Genomic DNA, 22,347 nt, shown 5'->3' with positions numbered 1-22,347 from the left:
GTCCTGCTGGCCGCCTCCACCTAGATGTTTCCCAGGTAACTCAGAACTGAACACACCTTCTTCTACCCTAACATAACATTCCTCTTGAAATTCTCTCAAATCCTGACACTAGCAAACAAACAGCTGCCCAAACTAGAAATCTGGGGGGTCACACTCCCCCTGACTCATTACTCTCACCCAATCAATAATCAAATCCTGCCAATTTAGTCCCCTTCCTGGTATTTACTTACTCTCTCCCTTTTGCCCCTACTCCCCTTGTCCTATTTCAAGCCCTCATTGTTTCTCAGTGGGACCACTGAATGGATAGTTTCCTAATTACCCTCCCCACTGCCCACCTTATCTCCCTCAAATCTACCCTCTTCACAGCAATTGGACTGGAGAGCAGGCCACATCACTACTTATTGTCCACAGGATAATGAACAGGCAGGTCCAGAAGTGCAGTAACAAATGTCCATTGGCAAAGTCACACAAATGGGTCCTCCAGTAGGACCTTGCCTACACATTGTATCTCTCTATTCTTGCCCAAATAGAGCTTTCTAGACTTCCTGCTGATTCTGACAGCTAACTGATACTCTTCCAATAAACTTCTGTTTAATTTAAACAGCCTACATACGCAGTTTGCAATGAAGATCCTTGGCTAGTATACAATTTGTTTTCTTCTCACCATAATTACAGGTTTGTCTTTCTTCTCATTGGTCTACAGTAACCACAAAGGACAGGGACCATGACGGTATGTGTATTCCACGTACTCTATGTCCTCCAACAACTAATATAGTGCCTGATGGGTAGTAGGCACTCAAATGCTTGTTCATAGAATGAATATTTTTAGAAGCTTTTTCTGTAAAACGTATGATTCATTCATGATACTATGAAATTATGGCATGATACCACTTGTTTCGTTCTGCCATTTCATTCTTAATCTCAGAATTCCCCAAAGCACAAATAAATATCTCACAAAGTAGAAAAAGCAAATATTTTAGCAGATCTCACTGAATCACAAACCTAACCTCTTGATTTCCCTGTTAAGTTACATCACTATGCAACTAGGAGCAAATATTCCCGTCTGCGTTGAGGCATCAGGGTACTACTGATGTCTGACACTGGAGTTCCTTAGAAACAACAGCTCTCAATAGCTAGTTCACGGTCTGCTCATCTTTTGCCAAAAGTACTTTGTAGACCAATCAGTGTCACTCTCAAGGTTGCACTGTGATTGTTTGTGATGGCAGAGGATTAAGGGACTCAGGCAGCCCTGATGGGTAAATAATCCAAGGGCTATTTGTCCATTGGTATGTCAGGGATGAAACAGACCACGTTACTGGGAGGCAAGCTGAATACTGCTTCACTGTTCTATTTGGAAATTACAACATAAGCCTCCAAAACCTTTGAAGTCCTATGGTAGGGAGGATTACTAAACACAACCTCTTTTACTACCGGGAATGTCAAGAGTTTCTTTTCTTCTCTTCTCTCCTCTCCTCTCCTCTCCTCTTCTCTTCTCTTCTCTTCTCTTCTCTTCTCTTCTCTTCTCTTCTCTTCTCTTCTCTTCTCTTCCCTTCCCTTCTCTTCTCTTCTCTTTTCTTTCCTTCCTTCCTTCTTTCCTTCTTTCTTTCTTCCTTCCTTCCTTCCTTCCTTCCTTTCTTTTTTCTTTCTTTTTCTTTCTTTCGGATCAATCTCAATAAGGACTTTAGAGATTGATTAAATTCAGAGTGTTTGTTGATACCACACATTGTTTGTCAGGCATTGTGGGAAGCATGTGATCCTTGTTCTCAAAGATGTAACATCCTGATGAGGTGAAGGGGTGGGGACTCTGATAAGGAGAAGAAGATTTAAGAAGAAGATTTACTGCGTGGAAAGTGAAGAGAGTCATGGGAAGAAAGAACAAGGGCGGAAAGGAGAGGTTCACTTGGGAAACTCAGGGAATATTTCAAAAAAGAGCTGTACATTAAAGCACAGATAGATTTAAACAGGCCAGAATGGGGCAAGGGAATAAAACAAGCAGAATAATATAGATGTAGAGAACAGCACAGATAGAGCAAGGATGCAAGAAAGCAAAGAGCACTTGAGTGAACAGCATGTTAGGGATATACAGGGGAGAGAAGAGGAGAAATGTAATTGGGGACAAATTACAAAGGACCTTGAGTGCCAAGCTAGGCAGTTTGTATCCTGTTGGCAACTGATAATCATTAAAGGGTCCTTAATAAGAAGACATTTCTTCTTTCTTGCATCTGGCTGGGGAGCGGGGAGGAGGGAGTTGGCTGTCCTTTTTATCACTGTCCCCGACCCTGGCCACATATTGGAATCACCTTGAGAGTTTGTTCATTTGCTAGTGTCTGTTCGTTAATAACACCAAGTCTGGCCCCATATCTGGCCAAGTAAATCAGAATCTCTTGGGGTAGGCCCTGGACATGACTATTTTTAAAAACATTTTTAGGTGACTTTAATGTCTAGTCAGGGCTGAGAAACCCTGACCTAATGCATAGGTGTGAGAATTTCTCTGTAAATTCTCAGTTTTTGTCAGGAATAGTTGTTGATATTAGGTATGACATGTTGCTTTGCTTAGTCAGGTGTGGCCCGATGGATATGAGATAAATGTCGATATACTGTGAAAGTTCCTAGCTTTAAATAAACTCCTCACTTATCAGCAGCAACATGTTCTCCTGTGTTAAGTCCTACCGCCTTCCTGTAGGTATTTCATATACATACTACATATATATGAAATTAAGCATATAATTAAATATTCCAAGAGCTTAGATCTAAATGCATGAATACATTTATACTATTGAGTCGATTAAGACAAGCATAAGAGAAACTGAGGGAGAGTGAGTGGTGGGATAATTGGCGGATGTGAAAGTCAGGGCTGACCAGCCAAGACACCCAAGACATGTTCAACTACCTGCTGGCCTTATATATCAAGATGCCCATCATTTCTGTTAATATAAATAGGTTTCACTCAAATTCTAAAAATCAAATATTATTTAATAAGAGACAGCAGTAGGACTACTGCTGGGGTGACCTACCAAAGAGGTTCTGCAATTTTAAGAACCAGGATTTTTTATGAATACCATATCCCAAGATGCAAGTCATAAAACAAGATGTCTGCGTGCTAAGAGATTTGAAAACGGCAAGGGAAGTAGAATGTCCTATGACAAGAAATTACTTTTTCCACCCAGAATATTGTGACCACAGCCGACTTCTGCAATTTAGAGAAGGAAAACATCCCTAAAATCCCCGAGTGCCTTCTTGGGGATCCGTCCAGGAGCTGGGTAGAAACTTCCCATTCAGCAACTGCAGTTTGAGTAGGGAGGGACCCAGACTGGGTGTTGGTCTTGATAGGAAGGAGGTTGGCCAGACAGAACCTACCTCCAGAGAAGTTAGTCAAGGCAGATGTCATCAGTCCAGGTAGGTTAAGTTCCAAGTGGAGGGTCCTGTAAGAGAACCCAAGAACTCAGACTGATTGACAGGGAGGCCAAGGGTTAGGGATCTGCCCAAGAGCTTAGGAGGCGAGAGATCAGAGGTCTCACCAGCACCACCAAACATGGAGCCTGACTGATGATGAGGCCCTAGCTTGTGGGACAGAAAAGTAGGGAAGAACAGGCTAGGGCAGAGAGCAAAGCATTTCTGACAAAACCCAAGAATTTATAGAGAAAAAAGCCTAAGTCATAGGGAGGAGCTACAAACCAAGTGTGAAATTTGGTCTTATCACTTTATGTCCACACTTCAGTAAGCCACACAAAAGTGAGATGGTCCAAGAGGCTAACTGATGTTCAAAATAGAGCCAAACAATAAAAGAAGGAAAGCTCTTCCTTTGGTTAGAATAAAGAACAAATGGCAAAGCTATAATGAAAAGAAAACATGCTCTCCTGAACAATCCAGAAGCTGTGTCGGAAGGCTGCCTGGATTGAAGAAATAATGTTTGATAAAATACAAAACTAGTAATAGTAAAAGTAATAATAATAATAGGTTACATGTATAAAGTTCTCACTATGTGTTAAATGTAATAAAGTATTTAATCTTCACAACAATCTTACGAGATAGGCGCTTTTATTATCTCCATTTTACAGTCAGGTAAACTGAGACACAGAGGGGTTCAATAACTTGCCCAAGGCCACACAGCACAAACGGGTTCCAGAGTTCATATTAACCTCTAGGTTTACATTGTCTTTCATGCTAAGAAACTACCTTTGATGAGGCAGAATGAACGGGGGCATACACGAAAATGCATATGGATTTTTAATTATCCAGTATTGAATTTACTCCTTCACCAAACTCATTCATTCAACAAATATTTATTGAGCATCTACTGCATGCCAGGCTCTCTTCTATATGCTGAGGAGCACAGGCAGGTGGGAGTCCTACATACCTGAAAGAGTGAATAAACGCATGGTCTGGCATAAAATGTAGTGTTTTGTGGGCTTGGTAGGCCCAAAGCACTGTACCTTTAGAACCCTTTGGAATTTTCCACATATGTGAAATCTAATTGAGCGTCTGATGAAGAGTCTAATTAACATACCAAAGCTTCAAAGTCCAGGAGCTGCCAGAGACAGGGCTGTTAGGAGAGGGGTAGCAACACTAGAGGAAAGAACAGGTGAGGAGGAGCCGAGGAAACGAGTCCTACCCGAGGGCTGCCACTGACTTGGTCGGTGACCCTGACTGGGAGCCTGTCTGAGCCCCAGTGTGCTCCTCCATAAAGTTCCTTATAAAGCTTAAGTCCCAGCTCTAGGACCCAGGATCCCAGGCAGGGCCACGGCAGAGCCAGTGCCATGTTCAGACACAGCTCACGAGAGCCAGGTTCAAGCTGACAGCAGTAGCAGCTGGGCAGGCCGGGGAATGTCATGTGATGCTGCAGGAGAAATTGGCCAATTCCAGGGGCGGACTGTTTCTCCAAGAGGCATCCAAGGAGCACCCCAAACTCGTGCTGCTCTCAGCCTCAACACAACGTGGGGCTGTGTTTCTGCACAGAGAACGTCAAGGGGCCAACAAGCAGGTTCAAGCAGGTCTGTAGGGTGGGAATTGCCTCATGAACTCCTGATGTCAGGTTGGGATGCTGAGTCGTTCCCCCAGAGTCAGGAAAAGAACAGTAATCCACAGAAAGGGTGGATTGGTCCTCCTTTCCCAGGAAGGCCCCTTGGAGTCCTAGCCAAACTTTTGGCTCTAGCTGGGCCTCGAGAAATTTCAGGCAGAATTTATCACTATTAATAACTGGCACATGACTGAGTGCAGAACTGAAACTCAGCTGGCCAAGTGACCAAAAGTGTCCTTAAGAGAGAGAGAAAGGATCTGGATGAAGAAAGGGGGTGTCAGGAAGAGACACGCATGTATGTACATTGAGATTTTGGCCCACTCTACCCATCCCTACCCACCCCCGTCCCCTCACACCTCTTTATGCCAAACTTCTAGCCAGCCATCCTGCCTCAGATACCATCGCTTGCTCCAAGGTAAAAATACCATCCAAACTCTTCCTGTTTTAGGCAATTCATCAAACCCTGATCCCTTACTGTTGTAGAAACAACACCTTCCCTACAAGTGCTTTGGATTTCCTTTGTTATCACCTCTTAACCTGACACACTCCCACCTTTACCTTCCTCTCGGGGGTGGCTTAGTGTTCCAAACTTCTAATTAAGGAGCAGTCCCTGGATTTGGATTTTACCGCCTCCCTCCCTCAGTTCCTCCAATGGCTTCCTCACAGAGCTAGGTTAAAGGTGCTAAGCCAAGGCATCCAAAATTTACAGTGAAGTCAAAATCCATCCAATGACTAATCTGAATGGTGACTATTCTGATTCAAGGCCAACTAACTAGTCTCTAAGAATCTTCAGCCGAAGGGCTTCTGCCCCCACAGCTGGCATTGGGAAAATGGAACCAACAATCTCAACTTCAGCTGAGGACCATTGTTCCAATATGCCCCTGAACTGTGAATGAATAAAGATTTTTTTAGATGGTAAGTGAATGAGTAAAGAAGATTTTTATAGGATTAAATAGATCTCTTCTTTCTTGGATTTAATTCAAACCTGAAAGTTAGAAGTATGTTCATAGTTTGATTCTGATGTAATCCACTTGCCTTCACCAGTCAGAGAAAATTAAAATATTCTATCAAAAAAACATGGAGGAAAATCAAGAAAATAAGGCCATGTTGGCAAAACTGGAAAGTGAACAAGGCTAGGCTGCAGCAACTGGTCACCTGCTCAGGTGCTACCCTCCGTCCCTGGGGTGCCCTTCGTGTGGGACACAATTCAAGTCAACACATCACCTTATCAAAACTCATCCACTCTATGCCCAGTGGAGATCAAACATATTTCAAAATGGCCATGAACTAGGGACACTGGAATTGTAACTGGAGAGGTTTAGAGACCTAATACTCTAAATAAACCAAAAGGGTGGACCTCAAATACAGTATTGGGCAGCTGGAAGATATTCTGAGACAACTACTCCCGATTTGAATCTCCTGTAATGAGATTCTAATTGGTTTGTTTCCCCATTTGACTCCATTCGCCAGGCTTTAGCATTGATCTCTCCACTGTAAATTAACCTACTGACCAAGGGCACCAAGAAAGTGCCATTTGTGTTCCAAATACTTGTGGGCAAAAGTCTCTGAAACTTACAACTTTCTATGTCACCATACAACATGCGGGGAGGTGGATGAAACCAGTTTCAAAGGGTTTTGCAGCCAGATGAAGTAAATTCGCAGAGAGGCTTGTGAACAGCTTGCCAAATTTCAGCCTGGGACAATTTTATTATCTTTAATTTACCAACCTAGGAACAGGTTTATAATGGAAATTCTTAGTGATGGCTTCTCAGCAGACAACTGCAGCAGCTGGCACACACCTACTTCACCACGCCTCTGGAGTGGACGTTAAGTCCAAGTTCTGGACTCTGAAAAATGCATAACGACAAAGCCTAACCAGCCTGCTCCTCTGGGAATGCTCAAAGGAGAATGAATTAACTTCCCTCAGCCAAGCGGGTAGTCCCAGCCCAGTGCCCGAAAGCAGTGGCTGTTAGAAGCTAGAAAGAAAGCAAAAAGGAAAGCAACAGTGCCTTCATTATGCTGTAAACCACAATCACCTTTCCCGATATGCATCTTCCTGTTTTCCTGAAGGGGCACCGTTTAACTGCCACTGGTGCAGAGCTGCCAACTCAGCAGAGAGCACTTCCTGTGGGTCTGGGCGGTGGCCGAGTTCAGCAGGCTCTGGCCTGTCCACTGACCCAGGAACAGGCTGCCAGGGGCCCACCATTCTGACAGAGGGGCTCAGGACTCAGGCTCCTGGGTTAAGGGATGATGTTGATTTTCTTTTCTTGGGCTAGACTAGGGTGAGGCAAGAGAGGTGTCTGGGGCACAAGATTTAAAGAGGTTTTCACTCTCAGGGTCATGCAAGAGTCTCTTTCACCCCAGTCCCAGCCCTGCACAGGACCACAATCAGAGGTAGGGGCGTGCGTGCGTGTGCGTGTGTGTGTGTGTGTGTGTGTGTGTGTAAATTCAGCGGTTCTCAATGTGTGATCTCCAGACCAGCAGCAGCATCACCCAGGAACTTTTTAGAAATGCAAATTCTCAGGCCCCAACCCAGATCCACAGACTCTAAAATTCAGATGTGGGGCCCAGAGTGAATTAACATACCCACCAGGTAATTTCGATGCAGCTAGTTTGAGAAGCACTTTGCCAGAGTACAATGCTCTCCAAAGCTAGTCATGTAGCTCAGGTCAGGCCATTGCTCAAAATTCTTCACACATAACCAGAACAGGAAAAGGGATGGGGTGGTGAGATGCAAGAGACTTCCCTAAAGCAATCAGCAAGGCAGGAATCTCTCAAATAATAAATCAGGAATTGATTTTTTCACAGCTACCCCTGAGAACATTGTAGTAAAGACTGGAGATTTGTCAGCAATAAATAAAGATGACGACTGAGTAGTTCCCTCCTGTTTCTGCCCTGAACTAGTCAGCTCAGAGCTGACCACTGACTGATACTATGGAACATGGGCCAGATATTTGAATATTCTAAGACTGAGATTCCCTCCTCTGTAAAATGGGACGAACATCACCTCCCCACTGATGTCAAAGAAGCTAATGTATGCAAAGCCTCAAACAGAAGGCCAAGGCAAAAAAGTTGTGACAGTAGTTCATACATCCTGAGCAGAGGTTCTGGGCTCCCACCTTCTCCAGGGAGCTTAGATAATCTGGGGGCCTGAGGACAACTGAGAGGGAGGAGGTTAGCTGATCTTTGATGCTGTAGTGTTTTAGAAAGGAGGCTATTTCCCAGACCCAGTGGCCTGGGGTATCAGGCTTCTAAACGGGGTGGCAGAAGTGAGAGATAATGGAAAGGAGTTCCCAGTGACTGCTGTTGGACACTAGAGGACTATTTATGTTACACTAAATAAATGAAGGCAAGAAGCTATATCTCAAGACCCCACATTTAAACTTTGTCACTAAAACCCAAACGATACGAGTGGTGAGACAACACCAACGCTAGTCAGCTGAGTGACCTCAGGCACAAGGCCATAGACTTGGTTTCCTCTTTTGCCAAGTGCTGGATTATAAATACAACAATAACATGAGGATGAAGTCATGCAACAAAATGCTGTCAAGCACAACACAAATGCTAGGTTTAGCATGGAGTTTCCGTCACAGAATTAGAGCATTGTTTCTGCAGAGCTGGAAGAGAACTAGCCCAACACAACCTTCCCAGCTCACAAACGTGTCTACAGAGGACCAGAGAGGCTGTTGCCCTGCAGGGGGCACACAGCTGGCAGGTGACATCAGGTGTGCCCCCTTTCTTCCTTAGGGAGTGCTGGCGAAGAAAGGGGGAAAACCTCAGAGCTTCTACCCACAGGCCAGGTAAACAAAGGCCACCACCCCACCTTCGCCCCATCTCTTCCTTGGCCATCCAGGCAGCACAGCTGAGGGTTGGAAGGATGATCCATGACTCACATTTTTCCCCCCGGAAGTATTTATCTCCAATATAATAACATTACTCACGTGAAAAACTCGATCAGCAAAAAGGAAAGTTTACCTCGGGCTCCTGTGCACTGACCCCCTTACCTTCCTCATTTAAAATCCATGGCAGGAACTCGAACACCGAGTCAAAGCCGCAGGTGCTCTCTTCAAAGGCGCAGGACCCTGTGGACAGGTCCAGGGCACCAGCAAGCTGCAGGGCTGCGGGCACAATGCGGGTTTCAGTTCCGGCTCAGGCTCGGGAGCTTTTGCACCAACTCAGGGCACCCCAGGGCACTACCTGGTGAAAGTGGGGGAAGGCGTGCAGGAGGGGGCGGGAGAGGGATGCACTATTGCCGCCCCCGCTCAGGGCGCTTCCACTGCACAATCCGTGAGCACTCGCTGGGCTCAGGGAGAGAGGTTAGCGGCTGTGGAGACGGATCCGTATGCGTCCTGGGCTGCGCCAGCCCAGGACCGCGAGCCCGGCCACCAGTGTTGCAGGATTGGGAGCGGGTCATGAGAGCGCCTCCCGGGCGTTCCCCCTCCCGGGTCCAGGCCTTACCTTGCACTGCCAGGAGGACGCCCCTGAACAGCATGGTCAGCGAGGAGGACTGGACCCGGGTGCGAGCCGCCAGCCGTTGGGACCGGCTGCTCCCGGTGGAAGGAGCGTGGGAAGCAGGGGCTCCGTGAACCGGGGGAGGGAGAAGTCTGAGGCAAAGCGTGCACTCGGAGCTGCCCAACTTTGCAAAGCGGCCTCGGGAGCCGAGCGGAAAGCTAAAGGTGCCTTAACAGTGAGCGCTGCTCGTTCTGCTGCAGCCGCGAGGCAGATCCCAAGTAAAGCCGGCCAGCCGCACAGCTGGTCCTGGGCGAGGATGGGGCCGGGCGGGGAGGAGACAACTGCACACTTTTGAAAAGCCAGCCACGACTGGCTGGGAGAGGAGAGGTCGGGATGCAGTGCCACGGCTCGGCTCGGCTCGGAATTTTAAACGCTTGGGACCGGACCCCTGGCAGACACTGGAGACGGCAGGCCTCCCAGGGGCCCCTATGCTGGATTGGGACTTGGAGGCGCCCTGCCCCTCTCTTCCGTGGTGGGAATCAGCTTTTTTCCTGGGGACAGCCTCCCCGAATCTGGAATGCCAGTCCTGTAGGGCTGTACCTAATTTTATCTTTTTGTCCCCAGAATGGAAGAGGGTGGAATTCTCTTAGGAGCCTAGAGGAAAATTTGGAAAGTGTTGGGTGGAATAAACTTTGTGTCTCTGGAGTTTCAGCGTTTATGGCCCATTAATGCTAACCTTAGAATATTACCCCCTCCCCTTTATTTAGCAGTGGAATGTCTGGCATGCCCGGTGCTCAGCATTCACTCTGTGCCGTCATTCCTCCTCTCCAAAGAGCCATGATAAATTAGTAGAAGTTTTCTAAATTGAGGTGTGGGGGGATGGGGGTAGTCAGGGAGGGGGTTGCTGTGAGGTACCCATTTGCTATAAAGTTTCTTTGAACACCAAGTGGGTCTTTAAAATTTTTTTCTTCCAGTAAAGACACTGGTGATGGGGGGGGGGGTCTTCTTAATGCTCTTTATAATTTGGGTCAGGCAATTTTATGCCCAGGGCATTGGTTCTCAAATTTTAGGGTACATCAGAAGCCCACCATCAGAGTTTCTAATTCAGTAGATCCAGCTTGGGACCCAAGATGCTGCACAATCCTAACAAGTTTCCAGGTGCTGATGCTGATGCTGCTAGTCTGGGACCACAGTTTGAAGACCACTGGTCTAACAACCTCCTGTTCAACCATCAAAGCCCTGTTCACATGCCTTCACCTGGTTCCCAGACTCTCCTAGTTTTCTTCTTCCTTCATTGGCAGCTCCTTCTCCTTTGCTGTTTCTTTTTCTCTCTCTGACCCCTGGATATTAGGGTGCCTCCAAGTTCTGTCCTCTCACCTCCTGCTTCCTTCCCTCCTCACTTCCTCAGTGATTTCAAACAGTCTTGAAGTTTGAAACACCAGCTGTAGCCCGATAACTCCTAAATGCATATTTCTAGTCCAGACAGCTCACTAACTCTAGACTCTTCTATCTCATTGCCACCTCAACATTTTCATTTGGATGCTTAAGAGCTGTCTCACACTTAATAGGTCCCAACATGAACACCTTCCCAAGCCTGACTCTCCCCCACATCTTCCTCCTCTCAGTTAAAGGAATCTTTCCCCTCCAGTTGCTCAGGACAAAATACTTAGTTATCCTTGACTCTGCTCTTCCTCTCAAGACATTACCAAATTCTGTCAGTTCAGGATTCAAAACACAACAGGTACTGACCACACTCCGTGCACACGGCATCTGCCCTGATCCAAGCTGTCGTGGATGTTTGCCAGGGATGCTGTGGTAGCTTCCTAATGGTGATATCCTTGCTTCTTCTGCCTTGTGCACCTTCACTCCATTCTTAACACAGTAGTCAGGGCACCCTTTTAATACAGAAATTAGGTCATGTCAATCCTTGGCTCCAGACTCCTAACAAATTCATTTAGCAAAATTCAAACTCTTCACAATGATCTACCAGGTCCCACAAAACCTGTCTGCACCCCCTTATATCTCTGACCTCATCTGCCCTGATCACTCCCCTCCAGCCACATGGACCTCTTGGCTGGTCTTCAAATTCAGTTTTTAGCTGTCCTCTCAGAACTTCGCATTGACTGTTCCTTCTGTTTGAAATGCTCTTCCCCAGAGAGCCACATGACTCACCTACACTACTTCCAGATCTTTACTCAGAAGTCACGTTTATGATGACAAAACTTAAAAGCTTTCTCTCTAATGAGAAAAGAGCTCCTGGAGCCTTCAAAAATAAGTTTGGACAAATTTTCATGAGTTTTCTATAGGCAGTGACTCAAATGATCTACCATTTGTTTAAAGTGTGTGCTTATATGCTTTGGCTCAGGTAGTAACTAATAATAATAATAAATAACATTTATTATGTTTACTATTGTAAATATTTTAGGTAGCTAATCTCATTTAAACTTTCTCAAAGACTCTATGGGGTACACATCATTATTATTCCCATTCAATAGATGGGGACACGGAGTTGCAGAGTTCAGTGACAATGAGCGGTACAGACAAGACTCAAGACTTTTTATTCCAAGCCTATTTTCTCAACTGTTACAGTAGCCTGTCTCCCTTGTCTTTCTTTTTTGATTTCTTGCTCAGAGATGGTGCTAAATATTTGATGAATTTTATCAAATCACTTAATTAAAAATTTAAAGATGGATATGAATCCAGTTGTAACTTCAAAACACTGTTTTCAATTAAACAAATTATCAGCAACTATCAAACTGGTGCTCCGTTTTCCAGGTACCTATGGAGCATTTCAAAGCTTTAAGATTGCTTTAGGTAATTTTCACATTCCAGGTGTTAGGAAAATGAAAAACGTCAAAGCCCTAAAGACATCTCAAAAATTTAAAGATATGATGTAATACTTAAAGGTGACATCATTTATTGCCACCTATGGGAAACCAAATCATTACACATAAGTGCTAAATTAGTTGGAGTAAAATTTTCATTTCACATATAATTGCCTGACCCCAAGAACAGATGACCCTTCCACCTTGTCCCAGAGCGGGTACTCAGGGGAGCCGACTCTGATTTGGAGTTGAATGTGCAGGATTTCACTAGGGGGCACCCTTGGGATCAACTCCTGTGGAAGGGAGTAGAAGGAAGTCAAAGGAAGCAGGGCTGGGCTGAGGGAGAAATGACACTACAAAGCCTCCAGGTCCCTCAAAGCCTCTTCTGACCCCACAGGGAACTCTGAAGTTTAAATGGCCCATACGACTTGCCCCATGTTGGGCTGAAATGGCCAGGTTCTTTGTACGGCTGCCTCCATCCATCACAGGATGTGGCCCACATTGGGATGGGTGAGCTCCAGTGAGTTAGCTCTCTGCACAGAGGCCAACGAGAAGGGGCTAACAGCTGAAGGCTGTTTGATGACAACACTCCCAACAGCTGGGGTGAGTTGAAGAAGGATCTGGACAGCACATCAGTGTCCACCACAGACATTTTGCAGAGAAGGGAAAGGAGAGGGCCATGGAGGGAATCTGGAAAATCTAGCAATTATGTGAATCAACCCACTTCCTTCCACCAGCAATCAGAAGCCACGTGGCCATGCACTGCCACATCACTTGGGAAAACAGCATAAGGCCTGGAAGTAGGAACTACCAGGGACTCTCTCCCCAAGATGTAACTTAATCAAATAATCAAATGATACATGTAATGTTCTGGTTTTATTTATTTTTTATTTTATTATTATTTTTTTTGTAATGTTCTGGTTTTAGAAAGCACTCGATAAACTTTAGGTAGTGTGGTGGGTTGAATGGAAGCCCCCCCCAAAAGATAGGTTTACATCCCAGAACTTGTGAATGTGACCTTATTTGGAAAGAAGGCCATGCAGATATAATTAAGTTAGGGATCTTGAGATGAGATTATCCTGTATTGTGGGGTGGGTCCTAAGTTAATGGCAAGTGTCCTTATAAGAGAAGGAAAAGAAGTAACAGACATGTAAAAATGGAGACTGAGACTGCAGTGAAGCAGCCCCAGATCAAGGAATTCCTTGATGCTGGAAGAGGCAAAGAACAGACTCTCTCTAGAGCCCCAGGGGAGTGTAGCCCTGCAGACAGCTTGATTTCAGATTTTTGGCCTCAGAACTGGGAGAGAATGACTTTCTATTGTTTTAAACCACCCAGCTTAAATTTGTTCTAGCAGCTGTAGGAAGCTAACACAGAGTGATGCATCAGGCAAGCACGTGCCAGGCACTCTGCGTGCATTACCTCCTGTAATCCATGCAGTATTTCTGTGAGGTGGAGATCACTGTTCTATTTTACAGACAAGGAAACAGGACCAGGAGGGTCATCTAACTTGCTCAAGGTCACATGTCCAGCCAGTGTGAAGCTGGAATTGGCTGGCATACACTATATTGGCCCCGGAAACCTTCCTCTTTCCAAGGCCCGTCTCTCCTCGCAAGGGCCACCTGCATCACAGGCAGGCAGAGTGACCTCCTGACTCTGTGGGCACGAGGCTCACCTCTTACAGAGCCCAGCACATCCTCATGCTCTTTGCTGCTCTGTCTCTGTCTCTGTCTCTGGGCTCTCTGGGTCTCCAACTGGGCTCACCTCTGCCTCTCAGCCCCACTCTATACTCAGTGTCTTGCTGTCTTGTTTTCATGTTGTCTCTCTCTCCACACACACCTACCGACATGCCCCTACTCGGTGCATGCCATCAGGTCAAACATGAGCTGGTAAAACCATTCCAGGCTCTGTGGCTTGTCCTGCCAGTGACCTTGATTGCATTCCAGCAGGAGGTGTCTGGGGGCTCTGCCCCAGGCTGGCTGGTGTGGTCCCTTGTTTCCTGCCTGTGCCACCTGCCTTTCACCCCCTAGGGGCAGTCACATGCCTGTTGTGGGTCTGAATCACCCTCTGTGAGGGACCAAGGCCCACGGCTAACCAGTTATTACAAACCTCCTTTTATATACCCCACTGTTTAAACTGCTGCACTCAACTGACCTGAACCAGGGAAGTAGCTATTTCTTTTGGAGTGAGCACTGAAATAGATACTCTCCATCATTAATCTTCCCTTAATCAGCTTACTCTGAACCTTACCTTGGAGTCAGATATCCTTCACTATAATTTGAATGCAAACTTCTGATTTTTTTTTTAAAGTCAAAGTTCCTTGCGTTGACTTCTCACAGGGATGATGCTACCCTCTTCTGTCGAGTGTTTGTGCTGTGCCAGGTGGTTTCTTGCTCAATTTATGAAGGAAGAAACTATGCCCAAAGAATTTAAGTGACTTACCAGAGGTTAGAGGGCCGGGGTGTGAACCCATGTCTAGCTACCAGCAAAGCCCTCCTGATCTCTCTAATCGTCCAACACAGTGGAGGTTGGAGCAGACACTTTGAAATGTCCTGTTCTTGGGTCCCCGCCTTCTTCCTTTACCCTAAGCTGAGCTGAGGCCAGGAAGACAAGTTTCTCTTGCCCCAGTGAAGTGTCCATACCCAGAGTCCTGTTGGAAAAGCTCTTCATGATCAGAGTCGAACCTACCTCTCTGTCCCACATCCATCCCACCCTAACACCCGCACCCCCACCTGCCTTTCCCAGACTGCATCCTCTTGTCCACACTCGTGTTCAAGTGTGCTCCTTTTTGTTGGGAATCAGAATGCCCTCCTCCCCTTCTCTAGTTGATAAACTCCTTATTATGAGTTGAATCGTGTCCCTCCACCCCCGCATTCTTATGTTAAAGTCCTAGCCCCCAGTACCGCAGAACATGAAGTTATTTGGAAATAAGGTCATTGCAGATGTAATTAGCTAAGATGAGGCCACACTCGAGTAGCGTGGGCCCTAAACCAATACGACTGGCGTCCTTATAAAAAGGGGAAATTTGGACACAGACAACACAAGAAGAATGCCACGTGAACAAAGATGACGGCAGACATCAGGGTGATGCTTTGACAAGCCATGTATTGGGAAAGATTGCCAGCAACCATTGGAAGCCAGGTGACAGGCCTCCAATTGATTCTCCCTCACAGTCCTCAGAAGGAACCAACCCCGCTGACACCTGGATCTTGGATTTCTGGCCTCCAGAACAGCAATTTCTGTTGTTTAAGCCACCCAGTTTATAGTACTTCGTACACAGCCCTAGGAAATTCATGCACTCCTATTCATTTCTCAAGACCCAGTTCAATGTCCCCTTCCCTATGCCTGTGCTTTACTGTCCCCCACAAGCTGCAGTGTGTGTTCTGCTGTATTGGGATGACTTTGTTTCAATCTCCGTTATCTGCAAAGCAAGCTGAGATTTCAAAAGCAGAGAACAAGTCTGCTTCATCTTTGTGTCTGCTCCTGCACCATCTTTGTGCATGGCTGACGGCTGGCGCGCAATAAATGCACATTGAAGGGAAGGCTAAGGACTGGCAGAGCCTCGCTGGTCCACACAGCCCAGAGGCCTGCATCCCTATGGTGGAAGAAAAAGACCTAAATCTAAATTGTAGGTCATTCGGGGGGATGTTTATAGAAACGAATGAGCTACACAGATGTGTAGTTCCACACAGTCTGAACAGGGAGTCGGAGCAGGCTGTCTGGTGTCAGAGCAGCACAGCTGGTGAACTGGGTGGGGGGAAGGCTTTCAGAGGCCTACTTTCATGAGAGGCAGGGGAGCCTGCAGGGAGAGAGCTCGGCCCCTGGAAGGAGGCACAGGCCTTGGGTGTTGGAGGGAAATAGAGATGATGCAACAGCCTGCATCCTGCCTCCTAAATTGTTCCAGCCCCATCCTATGGACTCTTGTCTGGGTCCAGGAGGAAGGCTGGCTGTTGGGAAAGCCAGAATTATCTAAGTCTCTACCAAACACCAGGACACAAACAGCTCTAGACCCCTGTGGCTGTATTTAACAGAGAGCAGCTGAGCAGCGTCAGAACCCACCTCTCTACAGACCCCCAGTCATCTGGCATTTCAGGGTTCAGTGTAGCAAGAATGTGTGCAGGCTGGTATGTTCTTCCTGGGACATCCTCCCAATCCTGGGAGGCTCTGTCACCTGTTGGGGCTAAGAGTTAGCTGAAGGACGTTGGTGGCTCTGGAGACGGGGGGAGGCCTGGATTTTTCTCCTCTACAAGTTCTGTTTGAGTGCTGTGGCATGGGGAAAAAAGAGATTAAAAAAAAAAAAGAGAGAGAGAGAGAGAGAGAGAGAAAAAAAAGATTAAAGCATTCTGAAGCTAAAATTTTTTCCAAAAAGGGCAGTGAAATCCCAGCTTAGCCTCTGACCTTATTAATGTGTTAGATTGAAGATCTGCACATTACGTGATTTGATCTAAACCGAACAGGGACAAAATGATATTCACAACTAAAAAGTCCTGGGCACTGAGACAGAACAGACACCATATGGGAAGGTGACAGACAGTGAATATCCACTCTGAACAGGCCTACGATGTTTGTGCATGCGTTCACAAGTGCATGGTGTGCAAAGACACATTATTCATGAGAAAGCAAGTCACACTATTGCTACTAATCTGGAAGACTGAAATGCAAAGGGTGGAGACACTGGGGATTTAAAGGCCCATGCAATTGGTAATAATGAAGAAACTCTACCACCAGGCACTGCAAGATGCCTCAGTGAACTAATCCAATGTATCACAGTTCCAGATGCACATTAGAACCATCTGGGGAGTTGCTTCTTTTTAATACAAAGGTTGGGCCCCACCAGACCAATTAAATCATAATTTCTGGGAAAGGACCAAAGCATTGCAATTTCCTTAAAGCTCTCCAAGGTGATTCTCCTGGGCCAGGGTTGAGAACACACTGACTTAATCTTTCCATCATCAACAAAATTAAGTGCTATTAATGTTAACAGGAAAAAAAGAGTGCTTTGAAAAGAGTAAGACAGTATTGTGTCAGAACAGGGAGCATAATTTTGTCATCGAGACCATGGACCCTGGAGCTAGACCACTAGGGTTCAACTTGCAGCTGTCTTCTGTCACTTACTATCTGTGAACCTAGAGCATATTATTAGGTCTCTCTGTGCCTCAGTTTCCTCTTCTATACAATAAAAATAATAATAATACCTATCTCACAGGGTGGTCGTGAGTACTAGATGAGTTTATATTGTTAGAATATTTAAGAGAGTACCTGGCATTCTGTAAGTACTATATAAATAGTCACTCTCAATTTTCTACCAACTTAAGTATTTCACAGGTCTAGGCTTGCAGTTGAAACTGAAGATGTAGTCTATCCATCAAAATAGCCTTTCATACAGTGTCCAGCATTTGCAGATCAAGTGTAGGGGGTAGAGAAACTAGAAGTATAAATTGGACAATTGATAAACTGTATCTTTGATGTTCTTTCGGAAGAGAGGAAAAACCTAAACTATTGAGCAGGTACCATTATAATTACCAACCACTAGAACATTAAAAATGGTAAAGTAGAAAATGGTTTTACACTATGACAAGGGAGATAAAAATATACAATGGAGAAAAGACTGTCTCTTCAGCAAGTGGTTCTAGGAAGATTGGACAGCCTCATGCAAAAGAATGAGATTAGAACATTCCTCTCACCATATACAAAAATAAACTCAAAATGGATTAAAGAACTAAATATAAGACCTAAAACCATAAAACTCCTAGAAGACAACATAGGTGGAACACTCTTTGACATAAATTTTAGCAATATTTTTATGTAACTATTTCCTGAAACAAAGAAAATAAAAGCAAAAATAAATAAATGGGACCTAATTAAACTTAAAAGCTTTTGCACAGCAAAGGAAACCATCAACAAATTGAAAAGACAACCTATGGAAAGGGAGAAAATATCTGCAGATAATATGACCGACAAGGGATTAATAACCAAATTATATAAACAGTTCATACAACTCAATATAAAAAAAAACAAACAACCCAATCAAAAAATGTACAGAAGACCTGAACAGACATTTTTCCAAAGGTGACATACAGATGGCTAACAGGCACGCAAAAAGATACTGAACATAGCTAAATATTAAGAAATGCAAATCAAAACAACAAAGAGATCACCTCACACCTGTCAGAATGGCTATCATCAAAAAGTATATAAATAACAAATGTTTGGGAGGATATGGAGAAAAGGGAACTCTTGTAGGCTATTGGTAGGAATGTAAATTGGGACAGCCACTACAGAAAACGGTATGGAGATTCCTCAAAAAACTAAAAAACAGAACTACCATATTATCCAGCAATTCCACTGCTGGGTATATATCTGGAAAAAATGAAAACACTAATTCGAAAAGACACATGTGCCCCGTTGTTCACAGCAGCACTATTTATAATAGCCAAGATATGGAAGAAATCCAAATACCCAACAACAGAAGAATGTATAAAAAAGAAGACATAATGGAATATTACTCAGCCATTAAAAAGAATAGAATTCTGCCATTTTCAGCAACATGGATGGAGACAGAGAATATTATGCTTAGTAAAATAAGTCAGACAGAGAAAGATGGATATTATATGATATCAATTATATGTGGAATCTAAAAATACAACAAACCAGTGAATGTAACAAAAAAGAAGCAGACTCACAGATACAGAGAACAAACTAGTGGTTACCAAAGGGAGAGAGAAAGGAGGAGGGGCAAATTAGGGGTATGGGATTAAGAGATTAAAAACTACCATGTATAAAATAGATAAGCAACAAGGATGTATTATATAGCACAGGGAGTTATAGCCATTATCTTTTAATAAATTTTAATGGAGCATAATCTGTAAAAATACTGAATCACTATGCTGTACCTGAAACTAATGTAATACTTTAAATCAACTATACACTTCAAGAAAAAAAGAAGATAGTTTTAGGATTAAAATAGAAATCTTTATTTGACAATACTTGAGGTGGAGCAAACAAGGTGGAATGGGATATATCAAGAGGCGCCTCACAGGATTCTGTTTTTAGGGGCTAAAGGAAATTATCTTGGGCTCTGGTTATATTATATCCTGAGGGGCAAGTCTGTCTGTGTCCAATAAATGTGTCTTCTGAGAAAAAGAGAGAAACTTTAAAGTGAGATATGTTTTTTTCTGAATTTGCTGGAAGCCCCTATAACTCCTCCCAAACTGAAACTGTTGGGTTTTTCATGACCATTTGACAACTTTTTAACTTCTCTTGTTATAAGGAAGTTTTTTTTATTCACTCGCCCATAGCAGGTTTGGATTAGACTTCCAGATATCTACCTCACTGGTTGCAGAATTTCTCTCAAAGTGGTAGGGGAGGGGGATGTTTCATGGGGAAACAATTCCCTTACCTCCAGGCTTCATTCCAGAAAAAGGCAATGGACTGGAGTGGCTTCCATCCTTCACTCTAGCTTGGAAGTGCTCTGCAGTGGGAGCTGCCTTCCGTATCTTTACTATGTTTCTGTACTGGACCAAAGACATCCCCACGTTCTTCCAGAAAGGAATAATTTCCTGATAGGTGGCATCCACCTGAGTCTCCACCAGGTTCCCATGTCTACTGATTCTTGCATTCCATGCTTTTCTTCAAGGTTCAGTCTCCTGATTTTTGAAATATATTCTTTAGTAACTTTTTTTCAGCAAAGACCTAGAGAGGTCAATTCTCCAAACTTTTGAAAACATCTATCATAAAAAACAGTTCCGTTGAATGGAGTCTTCTAGATGAAAGTTCTAGGTAAACATGGAAGATTGAACATACTCATCCAAATTGTTCTTCTCTAGAACCATATAAAAGCTACAATGAATAGATATTATTTAGAAATGTATGAACATTTAATATGGAGAATGGAAGAGGGGACAACAACAAACTTTTAGAAGCTAGAAAGAAGATGGATATGTAAAAACTGACTAAGCAGATCAAAGAAAGTCAGATTCAAAGCTGGCTTGGTTAACTCTGCATCACTATCAACAGTCCAGGAGATGGTGACACCAGGTAACATTGGAAATGAGCATGAAGAGGGTGGCTTAAAATAAGGAAGATTAGAAAAGCCATTTGAGAAGCACTAGCTTCCTCACTCCCCTCCTTACCCCATACTATGGGTGATTTCTCCTCCCCACCTGTATTAGTCAGTTCTTCAGAGAAACAGAACCAAAGGATATATAGAGATATATAGAAAGAGATTTATTGTGAGGGATCAGCTCATGCAATTATGAAGGCTAAGAAGTCCCATGATCTGCTATCTGCAAGCTGGAGGCCCAGGAGAGCCAGGGATGTAGCTCCAGTCCAAAGCTGACAGCCTGAGAACCAGGGGAGCTGAATGGAGTCACTCAGTCCAAGTCCAAAGGCCTAAGAAGTAGGATGCTGATATCCAAGAGCAGGAGATGGATGTCCCAGCTCAAGCAAAGAGTAAATTCACCCTTTCTCCATACTTTTGTTCCTTTCTGTTCCAGGCTCTGAAAAGATTGGATGATGCCCACCTGCACTGGTGAGGGTGATCTTCTTTACTCAGTCCACCAATTCAAATGCTAATCTCCTTCAGGGACACTTTCACAGACACACTCAGAAATAATGTTTTACCAGCTATCTAAGCATCCCTTAGACCAGCCAAGTTACACATAAAATTAACCATCACAACACCCTAGCAAAAGAATAAATGTTTATTCTCTAGAAAGGGCAAAACAGAGGTATACTGGACTTGGATGAAACAAACTAGGTAAAAAGCAAGAGTACCATACTATACGGAAACTAGGTTGAGTACATGAATATGTAGACACTGAAAGCTGAGTGGGACCCCACTTCCAAGCCCTGTTCACACACCTAGCTTCCAAAATGTTTATGACCAAACCTTTTCTCTCCAGGTGTTACTGAAGACAAGTTTGTGTGCCTGAAGCACCATGAGGACAAACAAATGGAAATGTTGGAGTTTGGTGCAGAGAAAGGTTTATTTCAGGGCCAAGTTAGGAGGACGGGATGGCTTATGCCCAAGAAAACCCAGAACTCCCTAAAGGGTTTCAGCAAAGCACATTTAAAGGCTGGTAAGGGGGCCTTTACAGAGTACGTGATCAGCTTGCACACAATCCTCTGATTGGCTGATGTTGAGGTAACAGGGTGGTCAACACTATCAACCTCTAGGCACCAGAAGGTCTTGGGGCTACGTGCTCTCAATCATTAAGTAGTTAATTTCTTCCCATTGGTGGTGGTTTATAGCATCTGAAAAACTCAGGAAATATACATGAGATACTATTATCTGGGTAATTCAGAGAGACGCTACAGCAGAGGATATGGGGGAGCGGTCTGACCCAGGAAGGCCCCACAGGGTCCTGCTCAGTTACACAGAAAGAAGAATTAGAAGACTGGAAGCATCATCTCTGGGGTATCTGACCAGCTCAAGAGAAAACACTTAAGATACTGATATTGAGGTTCCCCCCAACAAATAGCATAGCCATAACACCTTCCAATGAAATGCATTCAGATCTTCCAATCAGTGTTTTTACTCACCCACAATTAAACATGAGCAGGCACCTAAATATTACCAGACAGCTGAAGAATGCCTATAACACATAAGATAAAGATCAAACAGACCACAGAGTAAAACAACTTGGAGGAAAATTAAACCATGAAAAGAAGAGAAAACTTCAAAATAAAGCTATTATTAATATCTTTAAAAAGATAAGCAATGATACTGAGTCCCAGAAACAAGGTCAGAATGCTATTTTAAAAAGGACATTCAGAGAACATGAAAGAGCCCTTAGAAATTAATAACATGATAGCAGAACTGAAACACTAAATAGAAAGTTTGAAAGTTCAGGTGAGTCTTCCTAAAAGTAGAGCATAAACCAAAGAAAAGGAAATTAGAGAAATATATATATTACATAAACATTATATTACATAAATTTATAATTGTGTATATGCATTTTATGTAGAAAATACACAATGTTATATTACAAAACACTGTATATAACAGTCTAGGAAGGCCAACGTCTGAATAATGAGAATTTCAGAAAGAAAGAG

The 22,347-nt window shown here is 44.2% G+C and overlaps 2 protein-coding genes across 5 annotated transcripts in view; both read right to left on the bottom strand.

Moving 5' to 3' along the window:
- The window catches only part of MAMDC2 (MAM domain containing 2), a 140,737-nt gene extending 129,409 nt beyond the window's left edge, over positions 1 to 11,328 (bottom strand). The window contains exons 1-2 of one of the 4 annotated variants that reach the window (XR_001459587.3): positions 9,476 to 10,137; positions 9,022 to 9,135 (exon numbers count right to left, since the gene is read on the bottom strand). Coding sequence is in view for 2 of the 4 variants with exons in the window: in XM_006209396.3 (XP_006209458.1) it covers positions 9,022 to 9,135; positions 9,476 to 9,509 (148 nt within the window). In the remaining 2 variants the exon portion in view is untranslated. Of the gene's footprint in view, positions 1 to 9,021; positions 9,136 to 9,475; positions 10,138 to 11,218 lie in introns of those variants that run through there. The other 3 variants (XM_072959574.1, XM_006209396.3, XM_072959573.1) reach the window with 3 other exon arrangements.
- Positions 11,234 to 22,347, bottom strand: part of CFAP95 (cilia and flagella associated protein 95) — a 220,022-nt gene continuing 208,908 nt past the window's right edge. Inside the window, exon 8 of the transcript XR_012072007.1 lies at positions 11,234 to 11,364. The gene's annotated coding sequence lies outside the window, so the exon portion shown is untranslated. The remainder of the gene's footprint in view (positions 11,365 to 22,347) is intronic.

This window comes from Vicugna pacos, chromosome 4 (genome assembly GCF_048564905.1).
Source record: "Vicugna pacos chromosome 4, VicPac4, whole genome shotgun sequence".
NCBI classification, from domain to species: domain Eukaryota; kingdom Metazoa; phylum Chordata; class Mammalia; order Artiodactyla; family Camelidae; genus Vicugna; species Vicugna pacos.
The sequence above is the reverse complement of the archived record's forward strand: the minus strand, read 5'-3'. Positions and strand labels throughout refer to the sequence as shown.